The 22,611-nt window shown below is 42.4% G+C and overlaps 1 protein-coding gene across 3 annotated transcripts in view; it reads left to right on the top strand.

Moving 5' to 3' along the window:
* The first annotated feature begins 17,292 nt into the window (after nucleotides 1-17,292).
* Nucleotides 17,293-22,611, top strand: part of Alox5 (arachidonate 5-lipoxygenase) — a 55,125-nt gene continuing 49,806 nt past the window's right edge. For 2 of the 3 annotated variants that reach the window (XR_013112578.1, XM_076940346.1), the window contains exon 1: nucleotides 17,298-17,571. Coding sequence is in view for 2 of the 3 variants with exons in the window: in XM_076940346.1 (XP_076796461.1) it covers nucleotides 17,422-17,571 (150 nt within the window). In the remaining variant the exon portion in view is untranslated. Of the gene's footprint in view, nucleotides 17,572-22,611 lie in introns of all 3 variants that reach the window. The other variant, XM_034511620.2, reaches the window with a different exon arrangement.

Here is a 22,611-nt window from a genome sequence, read left to right as displayed (position 1 = left end):
CTCCTCCAGCACAATAAAAGCCAAGTAGGGGTGAAGACTGCAGGTAATGTTAGCTTTATTTCCCTGTATTCTGTTGAGTCTTCAATACCTTTACCTTGTTAAGGCATTCCTTTTGTGATTATTGGGCACAGTGGCTATTTGATCTTCCTTATCATCCTTACAGTCTGATGTTGAGCATTGCAGTATACTACATACACTAAGCTAAACCTGAAGATCCATCCTGAACATCTGAGAAGTAAGAAAGGGATGTGAGGAGCAGAGGAAGTACTAGGTAAAGGAAGTCCTTAGAAAATGTATGCTGTTGCCATGGGCAGGGCCATGTCAAGGGCCGATACCTTAGCTACATGGGAAATGCCAAAGTCTTCCTTCCTGACCTGTGTGGATGCTGGCTGTGTCTACAGAAAATGTCCACTCTAGTTTTCTTATCTTAGATGTTTACCACCTGAAAAGTGTTACCTTACTGATAGCTAAACCTGCCCCCACTGTTCTACTCTGCACCATAAGCCACACATCCTTTTCAGCTTTATGCAATAACCCTGCCTCTATGCTTAACTGTCTGTGATAAACATACTGAGTTCCCAGAGTGCTGCAGCTTCTCCATCAGATAGCTCAGGACACAGATCCTATCTTTTCTGTGTTCCTGTGTTTATCTTTTCTTTGTTTCCTCACTGAATAAGTCAAGTCCCTTGAGCAACACAGGATGTGGCAATCACACAATAAGTGGACTTAACTGAGAAATATTCCATTGTGTAAATGTAACATATTTCTCTATCCATTCTTCTGTTTAGTGACATCTGGGCTGTTTTCAGTTGCTGGCTATTATGAATAGAGCTGCAGTGAACATGGTTGAGCAAGTGTCCTTGTGGTAGGATGAGGTGTCCTTTGCATATATGCCCAAGAGTGGACTAGTTAGATCTTGAGGTAGATTAGTTCCCAACTGTCTTAGTTAGGGTTTTACTGCTGTGAACAGATACCGTGACCAAGGCAAGTCTTATAAAGGACATTTAATTGAGGCTAGCCTACAGGTTCAGAGGTTCAGTCCATTATCATCAAGGCAGGAACATGACAGCATCCAGGCAGGCATAGTACAAGAGAAACTGAGAGTTCTACATCTTCATCTGAAGGCTGCTAGCAGAATACTGACTTCCAGGCAGATAAGATAAGATACTGTGTTCCCACAGCCACAGTAACATACCTACTCCAACAAAGCCACACCTACTCCAACAGGGCCACGCCTTCTAATAGTGCCACTCTCTGAACCAAGCATATACAAACCATCATACCAACTTTCTAAGGAATCTCCATATTGATTTCCATAATGACTGTACAAGTTTGTAGTCCTATCAGGAATAAATGAATATTCGTTCCCCTTATTCCAGATCTTATGCCCTTTGTCTTACAGAAGCTTTTCAGTTTCACGAGGTCCCACTTATTGTTAATTTTAGTGCTGTCTTATGGGTGTTCTGTTCAGAAAGTCATCTCCTGTAGCAGTGAGTTCAAGGTCATTCCCCACTTTCTCTTCTATCAAGTTCAGCATACCTGGTTTTATGTTGAGGTCTTTGAACCATTTGGAATTGAGTTTTGTGCAGGGTGATAACTATGGAACTATTTGCAGTCTTTTACATGCAGACATCCAGTTTGAAAATGCTTTTTTTTCCCAGTGTGCATTTCTGGCTTCCTTATTAAAAGAAAATCAAGTGTCCATATGTGTGTGGATTTATGTCTGTTTCTTCCATTAGATTCCATTGATCAACACGTCTGTTTTTATGGCAATGTAATGTTGTTTCTATTATTATAGCTCTGTAGGACATACTGGAAGTGGGAACAGTAAGATCTCCAACACTTCTTTTATTGTTTAGGATTTTTTATCCTGCTTGTTTTGTTTGTTTGTTTGTTTGTTTTATGAAACTGAGAATTACCCTTTAAAGGTCTGTGAAAAATTCTGCTGGAATTTTGATTGCATTGAATCTGTAGATTGATTTTGGTAGTGAAAGGGTTAAAAATTTTTAAACCTTCCATAGATGGAGTCAAGAGTGCAGATCAGCTTGTTCTGCATTCTGGGTCCTAGGAAACTAGCTATCTACAAGACAAAATAGATGATAGATTGAATAGAGTTCAGAGCTGGGAGTTCAAGATAGCGTGACCAAGTGCTATGGGTACCAGGAACTAAAAACTGACCATAAGATAGATTGAATAGGGTTTGAGCTGAGAGTTCAAGTTAGCGTTCTTGTGCACCCTGGATACCAGGAGAGTTTGAGTTGGGAGTTCTCAGTGTGCCCATGCATCCTGGATACCAGGAACAAAACGAACCACAAGACAAATTAAATAGTGTTTGATATTTCCCCCTCGTTTCCCTGGGTTGCGGTTCTTACTATAAAAACTCTATCTTTTCCCTAAGTGGGGATCGTACTTCATTGCTTGCCTCTTCGTAGGACAGTCTGGAAGTGCGACCTCAACACGTTGATTGAAATATACCTTTTGCTGTTACATCAAGTTCGGTGTCTTTGCAGTTATTGGGGTGGCCGTGAATTCCCAAGAGCAGGGAGGGAGTTCCTCCCTACCTGTCGGGCCTTACAGTAGGATGGCCAATTTTACTATCTTAATCCTACTGATACATGAGTATGAAAGATCTTTCAGTCTTCTGATCTCTTCTGCAGTTTCTTTCATCAGTGTCTTAAGGTTTTTACTGTATGAGACTTTCACTTACTTGGTTAGTTACCCCAGGATATTTTGTGTTACTTGCAGCTATTATGAAAGCTGTGGTTTCCCTGCTTTCTTTCTCAGTCCATTTGCCATTTGTACATAGAAAGCATACTGACTTTTATCAGTTTGCTTTGTTTCAGCTATTTTGCTGAAAGCGTTTATCAGCTGTAGGAGTTTCCTAATACAATTTTTAGTGAAATTTGCATATCCTATCACATCATCTGCAAATAAAGGGGCCTTGACTTCTTCCTTTCCAACTTGTATCTCCTTGATCTCCTTCAGTTATCTTATGCTCTAGCTAAGACTTCAAGTGCTATATTGAATAAGTATGGAGAGTAAACATCTTTGTCTTGTACCTATGTCAGGAGCCACCATAGGACAAGCTAATAACCAGCAGGCGATCTTCCTGAGATGACCTGCCTTAGATTAAAATCTACAACAGAACTCCAGTAGGTAAGCCCAGAAGAAAATCATCTTAGGAAAGTTTCCTTTTATTAATATGCTTTTCTTGTTATTATTGAACATGTATGTCAATCACCAGGTATTAGCCCACCCTTTTGAACAGATCTACAAGATGTACTGTCTTGTAGTGATGCTATATAGACAAATAGTTGACTTCTTAATTTTTAATGATGATCCTATAAGAATTCCTAAGATTATATCAGTATTTATCAAGCTCTTTTAGAGTGGGACTGCTATTAAGTTCTTTCTGACAGTCAAAACTGCAGTGAGAACTCTGCCAGTCTTTAGTGTCCTGAGTTAATTGCCTCTTAGATAGTAAGCAGACATTCTACTCTCAGAGCACATTCCAAGAGGTTGTAAAACCATTAACCAAAGGTCATAAAAAGGGATCTAATGATTTATTATAGGTGCTAGGACAGAAGATAAAATATTGACTGAGTTTATCTATACAAACTTCACTAATAACATAGTTATGTTTTTTAACCCTCGATGAACCTGTAGAGCTATGAGAGATGATGAATGTTTAGCTAGATAATTACTCCTAATGGATATATATGCATGTAAACATTCTCTATTGTAAATTTCTTATTCAATTTATGATTTGATTTTACATATGAACTTGTGATGAACTTTTTACCATGTAATCATGTATTCTGAAACATGCATAAGTGCTGAGGAAAAAAAGAGTGCAAAGAGTTTTCCCTCATCCTCCTTTTTCATTCATTCTGTTTCCCCCTTTTTCTTAGAAAGCTTTCATAGGAAACTTTTTATAAGTTAGTAATAAATGCTACAATCACTTTTAAAAGTGTCCCTTTTTCTTCCTGCCCTTCAACTAGCAGGCTGAAAGTTAGATCCTGAAGTTTCTGCTGAGATAGAACCAAGGCTGTTTTCATTAATCTCTTGCTGTTTTAGAATGAGGTGCTAAATGCCAGAGACTCCAGAGGAACACAGAAGGCAGGTCAGCTACAATAGCTAAGTAGATTAGACTTAGATAAGTAAACTTTTAATTATTATCCAACAACCCAAAATATCTTGTAAGACAAAACTCTTACTCCCATACCTCTTAAGACAAAAGTTTTACACTCCACCAATACTCTTTCCCATCCGCTGCCTCAAGAAGAACTGACAAGAAAGAAGACCTCACTGGGGCACCTGGCATTTCTAGTTTTAGTATAAGTTCTTTGAATTTCTTCCCAGCTAAGTTGATTTTGGCTATGGACTTGCTGTAAACTGCCTTGATTATGCTTAGGTATGTCCCTTGTATCCCTAATCTCTAGGACTTTTTATCATGAATGGATGTTGGATTTTGTTAAAGATTTTTTCTGCAACTAATGAGATAATCATCTCATGGTTCTGCTTTTCTGTTTGTTTATATGGTAGATAACATTTATTAATTTTCATATATCAAACCATCCCTGCATCTCTGGAATGAAGCCTACTTGATCATGGTGGCTAATATGTTTTATGCATTCTTGGATTTGGTTTGTGAGTATATTATTGAGTATTTTTGCATCTATGTTTATAAGGGAAATTGGTTTCTAATGCTCTTTATTTGTTGTGTCTTTATGTGATTTTGCATTAGGGTATTCATTATCCATTCATTTGTAGTGGTTACCTAAGCTGGTTCCATTTCTCATCTATTGTCAAAAAAGCAGCAGTGAACATGTGCAAAAATCTCGTATGACCAAGAGTGGTATGGCTGGTTTTGTGGTAGTTCTATTTCTAGGTGTTTTTAAGGAGTCTTCATACTGAATTCTAAAGTGGCTATACTGTTTATGCTCCCACTGACACTATATAAGGGTTGACTTTTCCCAACATCCCAGTATTTGTTGTCATTTGTATACTTGATATTGGCTTTTTTTGACTGAAGCGAGGTGAAATTTTAGTGTAGTTTTTTTTTACAATCAAAGTCTAATCATCCATTTGTTTGTTATTCTTAAAGACTTATATTTGACCTGGCCCAGACTTAGAAGTAGAAGCTCTCAGCCAGAAGAGCCTATGTCCCATGGAGATCTGTTCCTGACATTTTTCTTTGGTTTCCTTCATTCTCTTGACCCAAAGTTTAGTGCATTGCTCAGCCTCCTCCTTGTTTTTCTCAGTATGTTGTTTCTTCAGAGCAATGTCAGTGTTTGTTTTGCAAGACACAAGGAATAACAAGACACTGGATCTTAGGTGCTTTAGTCCTGGGCTCCTTACCTTCTTTGTTTATGGGCTTCTAGCAACATATTGGCAGACATCATCTTTAGAGAGTTGAAAAGCTTTCTAATTATGCTAGCTGTTTTGGGTCCTCAACACTGAGGAACAGGGGTATCTGTCAGTCCAAGAATATTCTCCTCTCCTTTATAAAAAATAATAACCAAGTTGAGAATACTCAGAGTGGCATCCACTGGGCATCTGCCTGGGTTTTGGTTCCTCTCTTCAGCTGTCTTTCATCTATAACAAGAGTGTGTCTTATTCAACAGCCGGCACACTCTGCCAAGAGACTTTTTCTCCAATGTATATTTTTGGCATCCTTGAAAAAAAATAGGTAGCTGTAGATGTATGGTGCAATAGGGACACAACTGTTATAGGATAAACCAGTTGATTTCTCATAGGACTTGAGGTTTGACCTTTAGAAGTGATTTTATAACTGGTACCATGGACCATCTGATAGGCCCATGGCTGTGGAAGTCATAGACACTAGAGTGAACCTACTACTGATATTTTGCTAAATAAATATGTTGTCAAACTGTTCATTGAATGTTTATGTATATGTATAGACAAGTGATGCCCTTGACTTTGATCAAAGAAGCTTCTCTTTGCCATGAAGAATGGTTAATGCAGAGACTCATGGATGGGCAAAGTGCTAAGAAGAAGTGGCTGTTGAGTCTTTATGATTAACACAGTAGCCATAGTATTTCCTTGTAGTGAGCCGCTGTTTCAGTGGCTGCACACGTGCATTTTCCAAGATGGCGCTGGCCGCATGGTTCCCCAGCAGTAAACAATCATTCTGCGCAGCTGCCAGGCAGAAAGAGCGCCAAGCCACTGGCCTATCCCGAGGCATAATATTGGGTGGTGAGCGAACAGCCATTCAGAAGTGAATACGTCACTCTAGGGTGTATTTAAGGGAGCCTCTTCCGGTTTCTTGGGTCTTTCCGCTTTATCGTGTGGAGCAGTAAAAAGTTCCTCGTGGCAGTAAACCCGACTATCGCCTCCTGTCTTTATTCGCGGGCGAAAAGGGATTTTGGGGGCGTTCGTTACATTTCCTCAGTCTGCAAGGGCCATCAAGGAAGAGGCAGCCAAAAGATCAAAACAACAAGGTCAATGCATATCTGCTTAAAACATTCATGGCACTCTTGAATTCTTAACAGCTTTGGTTGCCTGTGTAGAATCTAACAATACTGAACTAGTAAACACTCAGTTGTGAATTGGGGAGAGGGTCATGGGATCCACCATACCTGGGAAGTGAATGACAATTAGGGCTGCTAGAAGAGAGAAAATCATTGTCTTTGGTGATATAGCCACTACCGAGTTATTCATGCTCCAGTAGACAGCCTCACACCAGTTCCCATCTGCGCGGTTAATTAGTCCTATGAAGCCACACTTATGCTCAAACCTAAACCACACAAATACCCAACAAAGAAAAAGAACTTCAGACCAATTTCACTTATGAATATAGATGCAAAAATATTCAATAAAATTCTGGCAACCAAATCGAAGAACACATCAAAATGATCATCCATCATGATCAAGTAGGCTTCATCCCAGAGATGCAGAGATGGTTCAATATATGAAAATCCATCAACATAATCCACTATCTAAACAAACTCAAATGAAAAAAAACCACATGATCATCTCACTAGATACTGGGAAAACATTTGACAAAACTCAACACCCCTTCATGATAAAAGTCTTAGAAAGATCAGAAATTCAAATTCATACCTAAACATAGTAAAAGCAATATTCAGAAAACTGGTAGCCAACATCAAAGTAAATGGAGAGAAAGTTGAAGCAATCCCACTAAAATAATGGACTAGACAAGGCTACCCACTCTCTCCCTACCTATTCAATATAGTACTGGAAGTCCTAGCCAGAGCAATTAGGCAGCAAAAGGAGATCAAAGGGATACATATTGGAAAGAAAGAAGTCAAGATATCACTATTTGCAGATGATAGGATAGTATACTTAAGTGACCCCAAAAATTCCACCAGAGAACTCCTAAACCTGATTTAAAAAAAAAAAACTTCAGCAAAGTGGCTGGCTGGATATAAAATTAACTCAAACAAATCAGTAGCCTTCCTCTACTTGAAGGATAAACAGGCTGAGAAAGAAATTAGGGAAATGACACTCTTCACAATAGTCACAAATAATATAAAATACCTTCAAGTGACACTAACCAGCAAGTAAAAGATCTGTATGACAAGAACTTCAAGTCTCTGAAAAAAAAATAAAGATCTCAGAAGATGAAAAGAACTCCCATGCTCATGGATTGGCAGGATTTATATAGTAAAAATGACCATCTTGCCAAAAGCAATCTACAGATTTAATGCAATCCCCATCAAAATTTCAACTCAATTCTTCATAGAGACAGAAAGAACAATTTGCAAATTCATTTGGAATAACAAAAAACCCAGGATAGAGAGAAGTATTCTCAACAATAAAAGAACTTCTGGGGGAGTCACCATCCCTGACCTCAAGCTGTATTACAGAGCAATAGTGATAAAAAAAAAAAAAAACTGCATGGTATTGGTACAGAGACAGGCAGGAAGATCAATAGAATAGAATTGAAGACCCAGAAATGAACCCACACACCTATGGTCATTTGATCTTTGACAAAAGAGCTAAAACTATTCAGTGAAAAAAAGACAACATTTTCAACAAATGGTGCTGGTTCAACTGGAGGTCAGCATGTAGAAGAATGCAAACAGATCCACTCTTATCTCCTTGTACAAAGCTCAAGTCCAAGTGGATCAAGGACCTCCACATAAAGCCAGATACGCTGAAGAACACGTGGGCACAGGGTAAAATTTCCTGAATAGAACACCAATGGTTTATGCTCTAAGATCAACAATAGATAAATGGACTTCATAAAATTGCAAAGCTTCTGTAAAGCAAATGACACTGTCAATAGGACAAAATGGCAACCAACTGATTGGGAAAAGATCTTTACCAATCCTACATCTGATAGAGGGCTAATATCCAATATATACAAAGAACTTGAGAAGTTAGACTCCAGAGATTCAAATAACATTATTAATAATGGGGTACAGAGATAAACAAAGAATTCTCAACTGAGGAATATTGAATTGCCAAGAAGTGCCTAAAGAAGTGCTCAACATCCTTAGTCATCAGGGAAATGCAAATCAAAACAATCCTGAGATTCTACCTCACACCAGTCAGAATGGCTAAGACCAAACACTCAGGTGACAACAGATGATGGTCAGGATGTGGAGAAAGAGGAACACTCCTCCATTGCTGGTGGGATTGCAAGCTGGTACAACCACTCTGGAAATCAGTCTGGTGGTTTCTCAGAAAATTGGATATAGTACTACCTGAGGACACCGCTATACCACTCTTGAGCATATATCCAAAAAATGTTCCAACATATAACAAGGTCACATGCTCCACTATGTTCATAGCAGCATTATATATAATAACCAGAAGCTGGAAAGAACCCAGATGTCCTTTAATAGAGGAATGGATACAGAAAATGTGGTACATTTACACAGTGGAGTACTACTCAGCTACAAAAAACAATGACTTCATGAAATTCTTAGGCAAATGGATGGATCTAGAAAACATCATCCTGATCCATCCTGGTAACCCAATCACAAAAGAACACACATGGTATGCACTCATTGATAAGTGGATATTAGCCCAAAACCTTGGAATACCCAAAATATAATTCACAGACCACATGAAGCTCAAGAAGAAGGAAGACCAAAGTATGGATGCTTCAGTCCTTCTTAGAAGGTGAAACAAAACACTCATGGGAGGAAATACAGAGACAAAGTGTAGAGCAGAGACTGAAGGAAAGGCCATCCAAAGACTGTTCCACCTGGGGATACATCCCACACACAGTAACCAAACTCAGACACTATTGTGAATGCCAAGATGTGCATGCTGACAAGAGCCTGATATAGCTGTCTCCTAAAAGCCTCTGCCAGAACCTGACAAATACAGAGGCGGATGCTTGCAGCCAACCATTGGACTGAGCACAGGGTCCCCAATGGGGGAGTTAGAGAAAGGACTGAAGTAGCTGAAGGAGTTTGCAACCCCATAGAAAGAACAACAATATCAACCAACCAGAACCTCCAGAGCTCCCAGGGACCAAACCACCAACCAAAGAGTACACATGGAGTGATCCATGACTCCAGCTGCATATGTAGCAGAGGATGGCCTTGTTGGGCATCAATGGAAGGAGAGGCCCTTGGTCCTGTGAAGGCTTGATGTCCCAGTGTAGGGGAATGCTAGGGCAGGGAGGCCGGAGTGGGTGGGTGGGTGGGTGGGTGGAGGAACACCCTCATAGAAGCAGGGCAAGTGGGGATGGGATAGGGGTTTCCCAGAGGGGAAACTTGGAAAGGGGATAGCATTTGAAATGTAAGCAAATAAAATATCCAATGAAAGAAAAGAAAAAAATAATGTGGTGTTAGCTATTGGCTTGCTGTATATTGACTTTATTATATTTAGGTATGGACATTGTATCCCTACTCTCTCCAAGATTTTTATCATGAAGCAGTTTGGATTTGACAAATGCTTTTTTCAGCATCTGGTGAGATGATCATGTGGTTTTCTTCTTTTTGTTTGTTTAAACAGTGGACTATGTTGATGGATTTTCACATATTGAACCACCCCTGCAACCCTGGGATGAAGCCTACTTGATCATGGTGGATGAGTTTTTGAGGTGTTCTTGGATTCAGTTTACAAGTATTTTATTGAATATTTTTGCATCAATGTTCATAAGAGAAATTGGTCTGAAATATTCTATCAGAATATTTGGTCAGAATATTGGTCTGAAATATTCTATCAGAGCAGGTGACTGTGTCTTCATTGAATGAGTTTGGCAGTGTTCCTTCTGTTTCTATTTTGTGGAATAGTTTGAGGAGTTTGGCATTAGTTCTTCTTTGAAAGTCTGATATAATTCTGCACTAAAACCATCTGCCCTGGGACTCTTCTTTGGTTGGGAGACTTTTAATGACTGTTTCTACTTGCTTAGGGGTAAGCATTAAGTGCCTGTGAACTAAAGTACAAGGTTGGTAGAGTTTGGGAGTAGTTTGGCTGTGCCACTTTAGCTCCTGGAGGGTTGAACATACGCACCTCCCAGAAACTATCTGGATTTGAGAATAAAACACACACACACACACACACACACACACACACACACACACACACACAACTTAGTTTTAAAATGCCTTGGCTAGCTCAAAGGCTGGGCAGTTCTAATCCTCCCTGTGGCTAGCACACATTTCCCTCCTTTAAGCCTAGCTTAACATCCTCTAATTCTGTATTTTATCTTTGTAGCCCTGGCTCCTTCTGGACAGCTCCCTAGTCTTTGCTGCCCAACACACTTCTGAGCAGCCCTTGCAGGGACCACATTCCTTCTCACCTACATTTCGGGTGATTTTCCTTCTGCAGCTCTAAATCTGATCTGTCTCTCTCATGACGATTCTCCTCTTCCCTTCTTCCAGTTTCTAGCCCAAGTTCTACACCCCCTCTCTCTCCACCCAGCCATAGACCTTTGTTGCTCAATCAAAAACCCACTGGGAACAAGGACCTTCAGCATTTGGACGTGCAGATTCCCGATGAATTCAGAGCATTAGAACCAATCCGCAACAGTAGAGTGACATGATATATCCTACTGTCAGTTCACTATCCCAGAAGCAAAACGCCAGAGCTTCTCGCATGAGATTAATGACAGGCAACAAATACAAAAACATCAAAGAACTTCAGGAGTTAAGCAAGAACAAAATTTGTTTGTTCAACATTTCTTGAGCAGCTAAAGGAACAAATGCTTGGTGCTCGCCCTCAAGTGGCTGTTGATGGTATTACCAGCTTCCTCAAAAGGGCTCTAACTTCACCCCTGAGAAGATCTGGGTTGTTACTGCTGGATTTGCATTGTTCTAGTGAGAAAACTTCGAAATTAAGTTATGATTGAATTTCTAATAATTGGGGCTTTTATTCTTTTATTTTATTTTTTGAGGTTATAATTGCATCATTTCCTCCTCTCATTTCCTCGATCCCATAGAGCCCTTCTTGCTAGTTTCCAAATTTATGGCCTCTTTTTTTCTCACTAATTGTTGTCGTGTGTGTGTGTGTGTGTGTGTGTGTGTGTGTGTGTGTGTGTGTGTGTGTGTGTGTGCCTACATACATAAGTACAACCTGATCAGTCTGTATAATGTTACTTTATGCATGTTCTTAGGGGTGGACATTTGCTATTGGATAACCAATTGTGTTTTCCTGAAAGACTATTTCTCCTGCTCTCAGCCTGCCTTCCTTAGTTGCCTGTCGTTTTTTTGTCTAAGGTTGAGGTCTCCTGAGCTCCCTCAGCCCACACTTCCCCCATCCAAGTAAGCATATCTGTTGCTGTCATCCTTGTTCAGCTCATGTTCAGGGAGCCACATTGGTGAGGTATTATGAGTATAGCTTCTGACATTCCTAGGAAACACAGTCTCATAGCAAACTCCCTCTTCCTCTGGGTCTTATGGCCTTTTGCTTCCTCATCTGCAGTGATCTCTAAGCCTTAGGTACAGGAGTTGTGTTGTACATGTGTCAGTTGGAGCTGACCTCTACAGCTCAGCATTTTTGACCACTTGTGGTCTTCTCTAACAGTCTCTGTCTATTGCAAAGAGATGTTTTATTGGTGGAGAATGAGAACTCTGCTTTTCTGTGGGCATGAGGACAAATATTTAGAATGTAGTTAAGGATTATGCTGATTTAGTAAAGTGGTAGTTGTAGATTCTCCTGTAAGATCCATGGCTTCAGGTCACTGGCTAGGCTTCCAGGTGTTGAGTGAAGAATCTTATACAGAATAAGGAAGGAGGAAGGTAAAATGACACTAAGGCTGTCTACAGAAGCCACAAGGAGTCATGCTATCAACTGTCTACCTAATATGCCTATCATACACAAAAGTCAATCCTAATATGTCCCACTCAGGTTGGGGGGTGGCAGAGGGGGTTGCGAGGCCCCAGGATTCTGCTATTCATATTTTTTGCTTCCTATCCGTGAGGTTCTTGCTCCACCACACACTGTAACCACAGTGCACAGCTCACCACTGAGCAGTTCGACAAAGCAGCAAAGTGCAGTGATGACTGACTGGGGCTTCATTTTATGTTTCCTCTTTACGAATTGACTAACTCTTTCAAGTCATTTTAGTAATTGAAAAGCTAATATGCTGGCTTCCACATTTGCAAAACAGAGGTGAGACTAGGGTCTACCCAAATCTGGCGCACAGTGCTCAGCAGTGGGGAGAGGGGAAGAGCCTGAGAGCTCAGATAGCATCTGAGCCGTCTGCAAGCACTCAGTGGTCTCACACCAGAACATGTTCTTTCTTCAGAACCTTTTCAGTTTAACTGACACTTCATTGGATGTCGAGAGCAATCAATCACCATGAACTTGTCACCACACACATGGTGCCATCTAGGGGACATTTGAACTTAGCTTTCCTTCTCTGAAATTTGAGATTTACCACCTGAGTTTCTGGAGTGAACAAATAGGCAGATGGAAGTAAAAATTCTTAGCACAGATTTCGTTTCTTCTCACTCATGCTTCACCACAAATGCTTGTTTAAGTCATAACATGTGTGAACAAACAAAGCTGCACTCTGTCTATATTAGGAAACAGACCAAAAACAAGGAAAAATCATAAAACTATGATAGGCAGTGATGGGCATCACAAAGAAAACAAACACACCATGAAGGAAGAAAATAGCGATGTCCCGTCAGATGACAGAGGGCAGGTCTTGAAGGGAGGACCACTCTGAGCCTTGGACTGAGCTACTCCTCTTGTGTCTGTTCATCTAGAGACACCCGTAGAGATTGTCTAACCTCGGAATGGACATTATCAGGGGGATTCAGCCTGAGAATAAGACTGTGTTCCCTTCTCCGTGTTGAATGCCGCCATGATCTAGGGCAGGGCTTGGGAAAATATGATCTGAAAATGTGAAATGTAACGCACGTGTTTGGGCTCTATTCCTCTACTGGAATCCTAGTGGACACTAACGGAATGGAGAGGAGTGGGTGTACGTGTTTCCTCTCAACTTGCAATGCGAATGAGATATTTTATTTACTTTGCTTTTTTGTTTGCTGTCTGTTTAGAATTTTGTGTACCATGGTAGACATTAACAGGACAGAAGAAATGGAGGCTATAATCTTTTAAATGATTTTTCCTTTAAAAATGTCAATACAAAATACTGTGGTCATATTTTCTCTCTCCCAACTTTCTCCAAATCCTCCCCGCCTCCCTACCTACTCAACATCATGGTCCCCCTCAAAAAATCAAAACAAATAAATAAAAAATAACAAAAATGCACATTAAAAACAAAACAGTGTGTAGTTGACACACCCATCAACACTCCATTGGAAAAAACTAGTTTCCCTTTTTTGATCAGGTATAACTTGCAAATACCTTATTGGTTAGAGGTGGGACCCCATGTCTTCTCCCCTTTTGGGTGCCAGGACGTTTGTCTGGCTTGAGCCTGTGAAGGTCTTGTACCTGTTGTCACATTCTCTATAAATTCCTATGTGTGCCAGTTCTGTTGTATCTAGAAGATTCTGCTTCCCCGCAGTCATCTACCACCCCTGGCCCTTACCATCGTCCCAGCTTCTATTCCATTTAGATCACTGAGCCTTGAGGTGAGAGGTTTGACAAAGACATCCTGTTTAGAATTGAGGTCTCCAAAGTCTCTCACTCTCAGGACATGGTACAGTTACGAGTCTCTATGTTAATTCCCATCTACTGCAAGAAGAAACGACTTTCTCGAGGGTTGAAAGTTGCACTGATCTTTGGGCATAGCAAATGTTATTAAAAGCCATCTGTTACTATGTTCCATTAGCAGAATAACAGTAGTAGGTTTTCCCCAGGGCCTATGACCTATCTGGCCTATGGTTTTGGCTACTTTAGTGTGAGGTATGGTTTCATCTCATTGGGTTGTCCTTAAATCCAATTTTAATAAATAATTGGCTATTCCTATAACACTTATACCACTAATGCACCAGTATGTCTCATATCCGGGCCAGTTTTGTAGGTTGCAGGGTTTGTAGCTGGATGATGTTGATGGTTACCTTTCTCCTCCAGAAGTGTAGAGTGCCTTGCAGCACCGTGAATGCTATTCAGCAGTGCTGAAGCTTCTGGTTGGGCACCAGTTCGACTTCTCCATGTTGAATGTCATGAGTGAGTATTATTTTCAGCAATAGGGCCTTGCTATGAGGTTGTGGGGAGTAACCAATAGCCTTGGCCATAGCATATGTGTCCAGAGGTCCATGGGACACCTTTGGCCAGTGATTCAGCAAGATGTAACCCATTCCTGGCCGTGGAGGTTTGACTTATGACTAGTACCCCTGGTTATATGGAAAGGAATATATATATATTCCTTTCCATATATATGTACATGTTTTAAGAAGCTTTTACAGCAGTAGGCTTCTCTACAGGGCCTTTAGTTAAGCCGTCTCTTCTCATATTCCTTACTTTACCTTGCTCTCTGTTTCTGCTCCCCATTTAATTCTCTTATCTTAGTTTCCCCCAATGAGGCTATACATTTTCCCCTTTTATTGGAAATAGATTCTTTTCTCACATACTACATCCCGATTACACCTTTCCCTCCCCCTACTCCTCCCAGTTCCTCTCCACCTCCCTTCCCATTCAGATCCATTCCCTTTCTGTCTCTCATTAGAAAAGAACAGGCTTCTGGGAGATATTAAAATATAACAAAATAAAATATGATAAGATAAAACAAAAATGGTCACATTGAAGTTGGACAGGACAAACCAACTGAAGGAAAGGCCCAAGAGTCAGAGACCCACTGGTTCACACACTCAGGAATCTCATAAAAGCACTGAATGGAAGCCACAGTATATACTCGGAGAACCTGGTACAGAGCAGGCTCTGCGCGTACCGCGTCAGTCTCTGTGAATTCATAGGAGTCTTGCTCCTGTGGATTTAAGGGGCCTTGGGTTTTTGGTTTTTTTTTTTTTTGTGTGTGTGTGTGTGTGTGTGTCTTCTGGTTCTTACAATCTTTCTGCCTCTTCTTCTTTGAGGGTTTCCTGAGCTCTGGGGGAGGGATTTGATGGAGACATTCCATTTAGGGCTAAATGGTCCAAGGTTTCTCACTTTCTGAGTAATGTCTGACTGTGGGTCTCTATTTTTTTTTTAAGCTGGCTAAAATAAGGTGTGGTTCGTACCTGCAGAGAAAATTGACTACTCAGATAAGTTTCTAGTCACTTCCTTGGCCAAGCAGAGGCCAGGTCTGCTTTGTCCTGCTGAAGGGAGAAGGACAGAGTCATTCTGTTGCAATTGCACTGGAGTGCAGAGGCTCCAGGGCTTCTCACAGACATGCCACTGTGTGATTCAGGTAAGCCACCAGTGAGGGGAAGTAAGGATTGGTTTTCTTTCTCGCCCCTGCCCTTCTGCTTTTCCAACCACAAACACTTGCTTTCCTGGCAAGTTACAGGTTCCCCAATAATAGAGAAATAATAATAACTAGGACCTATGTATAGCTTCTTTGTATCTCACATTGTACTAAACTAAGATATGAGCAAAATACAGTCCCAGCTCCCAAATAGCTCATAATATGATGGGAGAAATGACGACAGAGCAGATCCTGTTGAGACAGAATGGCAATGTGACACAGCAAGTGTGAGCAACGGCGGTGCAGTAACAGTAAAAGAGAGGCAAACAGATTCACAGAAGCAACATTTGGGAAGCAGTTTGCACAAGATCTAGAGGTACAGAAGGCAGACAGGAGAAACCCAGAAGGGACGGGAATATGCCAAGGATCTGTGGAAATAAGAAGATACAAACTTTCAGAAAAGAGTTCACTTACACTGTGACATGACCAATGAATAGCAGCACATAGTCATCCCATCAAACAATGATAAGGGTATTATCGAAGGATTTTTATAGATTCAATCAATTATACATCGTCTCATTATCTATGTGAGCCCCAGCCAACCAACTGGAAGGCAGGAAGGTTATTTCTTAAAAGAAATAACCAAGAAGTAGTAATACAATTTATTAAAGACAAATTAATACTGCCCACTGTAATTCCACTGTAAATTAAGGAGGGTGTGTTGACCACCCAGCTTCTGGACGTGAAGAGCTGTTTTCCCTGCTGTCCATGGCAACACTGTTGCATGTTTCTAAGTACAGTGGGATAACCTTCCTCACCTTTCAGCAATTACTTTCCTTAAAGTTTCTTTTTTACCTTTACCCTAAAAGCACAGTTTGACTCTCGCTGAAGAGGTTCCCACTCTTTTCCCTAAGACTCCCAGTCATTTCTGGACAAGACAAAGCACTTTCCCACCACAAGCCAGCCCTCTGCAAACATGCCTTTCAAGTTCCAGTCAGTCCCATGGACACAGATCAGGAGTGCCTATTCCAACCACTACTTTCTAAGGCTGATTCCCAGTACCACTAACCTTTCCCCTAGTTTGCCCCTCTCCCCATTACCTTGCCCAGAGAGAGAAAATTTGCTCATCTTGTAAAGAAACCAACATTCAAGTTCTCGTGATCCAGGTTCACCGCTGGCATCAGCGGTGGTCTCTCCTTATGGGGTTCAGACTCCCTGCGCTAAGTTAACCCTGCGCTAAGTTAACCATTGCATACACTGTGTGCTGTAACTGAATGAGGACACAGGTGGTCCTCAGCCCTTGAGCTGAGTGTGGAACCCTGAAGCAGGCAGGAAGCCATAAAGATGGAAGTAATAAAGGATTAACTAACTAATGAAAGCAAAAATGAATGAGGGATAAAAGCTAGGTGGAGATGGGGCACAGGAACAAGGGCCCCCGCCTATCAGAGATGAGAATATTGTTCCACCCAGCGCCGCAGGAGAGAAGGATGGGTTGGAAGGTGGGATGTCCGGGACTGGCCAGGGACAGGGGCGGAGCCAGAGCCAGACGGCAGGGCGGGTCCCTGGGCGGGGCCGGACTCAAGCGCAAAGCCGACCGGCTGCTGGCCACTGTGGCAGGGAGCTGCGTCAGTGACAGTGTCAAGAAGTTGGTGGGCTGCCACGCTGAGCTTCGCGGGCTCCTGCTCCCACGCCAGCAGCACTCACTGCCCGGAGCCATGCCCTCCTACACTGTCACTGTGGCCACCGGCAGCCAGTGGTTCGCGGGCACCGACGACTATATCTACCTCAGCCTCATTGGCTCTGCGGGCTGCAGCGAGAAGCATCTGCTGGACAAGGCTTTCTACAATGACTTTGAGCGTGGCGCGGTGAGAATGCGCGCTTGGGATGGAGGGCTGGCAGCAAAGAGCGGGCGGGCTGCGGGGCAGGGCAGGTAGGCACCTGAGCGCCAGGGACCCTACTGTTGAGTGCATCTGGGAAGCTGATGCATCTCCAGAGTCGGTGCATGTCAGGACAAGTGAGACACCCTAGGCTTCCTGATGGCCCGAATCTCTTAAGGGACAAAGAATTTCCAAAGTGCGGTCTGCTTGCGGCTGGTTTCTTACGTGAGAGAAAGCACAAACTTTCACCAATGGGACCCAGAATTTGTGAGAGGCCCCTTCACTCGGAAGTTCTGAGGTCCCAGTGCCTCAGAGTCTCCTTCTACTGCGGAGCCTAGAAAGCCCTGTTTGACAGCTATCCATTTTGCATAGACAGTAGTCCAGGGTAAGTCAGAGATCCGGGATTGGGAATCAATTTGGGCTTAATCACTCTCCTATCGCTCCTGTGGACCTCCGTTTACCAAACTGAAAATTGGTTAGGTCCAATCTTACCCATGAGTCATGGGGGAGCCCAGTCCCATTCGGTGGCTAGGAATGAGTCTAGGAGTCGCCACCACACTTAGGTATCCCACATTTCCTGAACCCAGGAAGGTCTGGCGGAGCAGCCTTTGGAAAGACTATCAGCAGGGTGAGGGGACACTTCCTCCCTGAGTATTAACTTTCGAAGGAAAAAAAGGAAGAAAGATTTTCTTTCATTCCTCCTAATACAGATTTTGGAGTCTAGCAGCCAGAGTTTTGTGCATTGGTAGCCCCACCCAAGCACTGTGGGGGGCATTCAGCTTGGATGCTACTGATGTGTAAATTCTAGCCCCTTGGCTTTCTTTTAATACAGTCAGGTCATGGTTTTCAGTGACCCACTAAGTGTTTACTACATCAAACTTGATTAGTAAGTGAGTCTGTAATAGACACACACACTGTAGACACTGAGGAGGGGAGGTCTTCCTTCTACTACCTCCAGATCATCCTAAACTAGGTTTAGTTTTTGAAACTATCTTAAACTAAAAAAAAATAGTTTAGATTTTTATCAAGCTGACTTCTTAACTTTTAGTTTACTATTACATCAACCCACATGAATTTTTTTAGAATTAACCACTTGTGATAAGCACACAAACTACAATTTCATGTTTCCACTGGATAGTTCCAGGAAAAAGTTCACTTCGGATCTGTTCAACCTAAACCAAGGAGATGATAGTTAAGCCCCTTTCTGGATCCCAAACTCTAAGCTTGATTCCTATCCTGGGACCTGGTACTTAGCCATAATTAGCAAGTTTCTAACCAGGCTTGAACTCCCTTCAAGCAAACTTGGGTGTTGAGCCTCAGAGTGACATCTCTTCCTTGGTTTCACCAGTCCAAGAAATGGCCAAAGACTAAACATGGCTTCCATGTGGGATGCTGACACCTGCAAAGACTAAGCATGGCTTCCGTGCGGGATGCTGACACCCTATGCAACCTCCAAAGCACTATATATAGAGGGAAGGAGAGAGGACAGAGTGCTTCCTCTTTATAAATGGACTGCAGAGGGCCTTCTCCACAAATCAGTGGGCTCAGGCTATGTGCAGCACAGGACACCTCATGTGCCATCTCCCCCAGGAGGAGAACAGCGTTGTGGCCATCATAAATGACTGGACAGGAAGTGAGAGGCCTGCTCATCATTTGCCTTTCTGTCCTGTCTCCCAGCCTGAAAAATCATTTGGGTGGTATTAATTAAACACCTTACCAAGTACCGTAGAGGCAAATTTCAGGAGAGATTTGCATACATATTTTCATTGTGGGGAGGGAGCCACAGCTCGGGTACAACTGCTGTCCTATGGCTGGATGCAAAGGGAGCCTTAAAACAAGAAAAAGAAAACAACCTTTGAGAAAGTTCCTGTTGATGCAAAGTTACTACATACTTTGTCTTGCACAGTCCAGAGCTACTTCCTCATTCTGTGGTCAGTGTATCTTTAAAGTCCAGATGTCCCTTTTGGGTAAAGGTAGAAAGGAAACCTTAAGGGAAGTGTTAGCTGAGAAGATAAGGCTATCCCACTGTTCTTAGAAAAGTGCTACAGTGTCACCATGAATAACAGCCACCGTGAAAGCCAGCCAGTCCCTTCCAGCACCCCTTTCTAAGGTACAACTGAATAATGGTCAGTACTAAGCTGTTTTAATAAAGTCCACTATTGGCCATCCTCCATTATTCCCACAAGGGTTCTGAGTAGGGATTCAGGTCAGAGAGCCTTTGCTCTCCTGAGCATCAGGCATTCAGTGGTTCCCTTTTGTTTGCTGAGGAGAGCCCAGATTGAACATAGAATGGCCTTGTTCCATAAGCCAGTCCTACATGAGACAGCTCTGACAAATCTTGACATTCTGAGAACATCTTTGTTGACTACTTTATCTGCTCAAAAGTATGTCAAACGAGCTAAGGAGAGGGTGGGCTGTTGAGTGTGTGGTTCTTAAATGTATTTAGTACATCTAAGTTCATCTTACAGATAATATGCTTCTTAAATATATCTCACAAACATTCTGAAATTTGTGGAGAGTAAATTCTGTAGTACCTCTTCATGAGGAAGAGAATATTGATGGGGAACACACATTTCTCTCCATCAACCTTTACACACTAGGTCTCCCTTGCTGTCCATCTCCCCCACATCTGCCCTTCATCCTCTTCTTCCTTGCTTCATTCCCCCCAATGGTCAATTTCTCTCCCCCTGCTCACCCTCCAATTCCCCTTCCTTTTCTGCTCTAATGTCCTTTGCCTCTCTCCTTCGGCTTCCCCTAACCGTAACTTCTGTCCCCTCTCAGTCCCCACGGTGCAACCTCACTTTCCCACTTCTGCCCCACATCCCCTTGACTACTGCTCCCAATGCCCTCATTCTCTGCAACTTTTGTTCTTCCTATGGATGCCATTGGTCTCCCATCCCCTCTGCCCTAGTATCTCTTTTGCCCTCCAGCCTCCCCCACCTTCTCTGCTCTACAGTCTCTTCCCCCTCCAACCAGTTTCTCATTCTCCATCCAAGATGGACAGCCCATTGCTCCAGGAGACATCCATTTTCTCTTCCACCCATCCACAGAAGGGTGACATAAATGAAGGTGGACAGTGCCTGAGCTGTGCAGAGTTGTCCTCTGGCAGAGATGAAAGTGTAAATGAATGGACCACTGTGTATAAAACGGTGCTAGAAAGCTCAGAGGCTGATCAACTAACACATTGCTGAGATTCATGTAACACATAATGATGTTTATGTCAACAACAGGCCTCATATATGATGGTGTCATTATAAGATTATAACAGAGGTGAAATTTCATTTTGCCTGGTATATTCTGTATGTTTAAACACATAAATAATTATTATTATATATTACCTAATGTATTCAATACAGCAACATTCAGTACATATATATTACTTAGGAGCAATAGGCTATACCATGTAGCCTGGCTGTATAGTATGATATATATCTGTGTTTGTGTAAATATGCACTATGACAGAATTGCCTTACACTTCATTTTCCAGAATATAGCTCTGTCACTGATGTATGATTGGTTTTGGAAACTTTAAAACCAAATATACAGCAGAGTTTTAAAACAAAACAAACAAGAAAAACAGCAGGTAAAATTGGCCTTCTGGCCCCTCCTGACTTGGGCTAGTGAACTACATGCTTCATGTGTCTCTCCCCAGCTTTCTGACCAATGCGGTGGCATCTCTATCTTGAGAGCTGTGTTCTAGCCTTCTTCCTCTGTGTGAATTCCCTGAATTGAGAACATTGTTCTGCCAGCTCCCCATATCTGAAATCTCCTGCCCACTCCCCTCTTTACCTCTGAGGTGGTCAGTCACTCACTAACACATTGATGCTTGCCCTCTCTGAGTCTCAGATACACCTGTAAAATGGAGTGACCGTCCACATAAACATTCACGTGCACAGCATTCACTGAGCACCTGGACCAAGCACTGCTTATAGTGCCCACCATAAAGAACGAACTCGGTATGTCAAGAACATAGACAACATATGAAGCATCAAACCAGCACACCCAACCATAGAAAAGGACAGAAAAGGTCAGCACATTTGGTGGCTCCACATGCCCTCCTGTGGCCTTTTGGAGGGAAGCCTCTCTCTGCTTTCTGTGATCTTGCTCTAGTTACACTCTGGAACTCTAGACTCACAAACAGTATACTTTATCTCTAAGACTTCTGGGATTCTAACAGAAATCCTCAACTCCTGTTTATCTCCTGTCATATCTAGGCCTGAGGCCAGGGCGGCAAGGTCCCTGGGCTGACCAGAGGTAAGCCAGACCATAGGCCTGACCGCCATCTTCTACAGAAGACCCTATCGAAGAGCGGATTAAGTTCCTCTAAGAATGCACAGTGCTCTCATCCAGTGCAGCTCTGAGGCCGTCAGCCGAGTGGACTTAAGGACCTTTAAGGTCCCATTTCCTGTGACTATACTATAGGTGTGCTAAAGAGTCAGCCTCCCCTCCCCAAGAAAAGCTACTCAGTTTCTGTCTGTCTGTCTTTCTTTTGGTTGTGTTTTTTTGTTCTGTTTTGTTTTTTTGTTTGTTTGTTTGGTTGGTTAGTAGTTTTGGTTTGGATTTTTTGAGACAGGGTTTCTCTGTATAGCCCTGGCTGTCTTAGAACTACAGCTCTGTAGACCAGGTTCTCCTTGCACTCACAGAGATTCATCTGCCTCTGCCTCCCAGGTGCTGGGATTCAAGGCATGCACCACCACCACCCAGCTACTCGGTGTCTTTCTTATGGGTCACCAGTTGTAGCTGCATAGATGGCCTCAAAGTACATGGCTTTCTCCTCAGATCTTTCTTATTACCTTGGAATTCGTGCCCTCTCTTCATTTACCCCAACCTTCCTGACGTCATCCCTTCCTACCCTCAAGACCATCCTCTCTAGCCTCTCAATGCCACAGGAAAACCACTTCCCCTGAGGCAGCTGCTCTGGGGCTGGGTCCAGGCATTCTTGGTGGCTACCCTTTGGTCCTGACCACAGGCTGACTTCCCTCTCCTCTGCATGCGCTATAAACCCCTCCCACTGTCCCTCGGCCTTGC

Source organism: Arvicanthis niloticus, chromosome 9 (genome assembly GCF_011762505.2).
Source record: "Arvicanthis niloticus isolate mArvNil1 chromosome 9, mArvNil1.pat.X, whole genome shotgun sequence".
NCBI lineage: Eukaryota > Metazoa > Chordata > Mammalia > Rodentia > Muridae > Arvicanthis > Arvicanthis niloticus.
The sequence above is the reverse complement of the archived record's forward strand: the minus strand, read 5'-3'. Positions and strand labels throughout refer to the sequence as shown.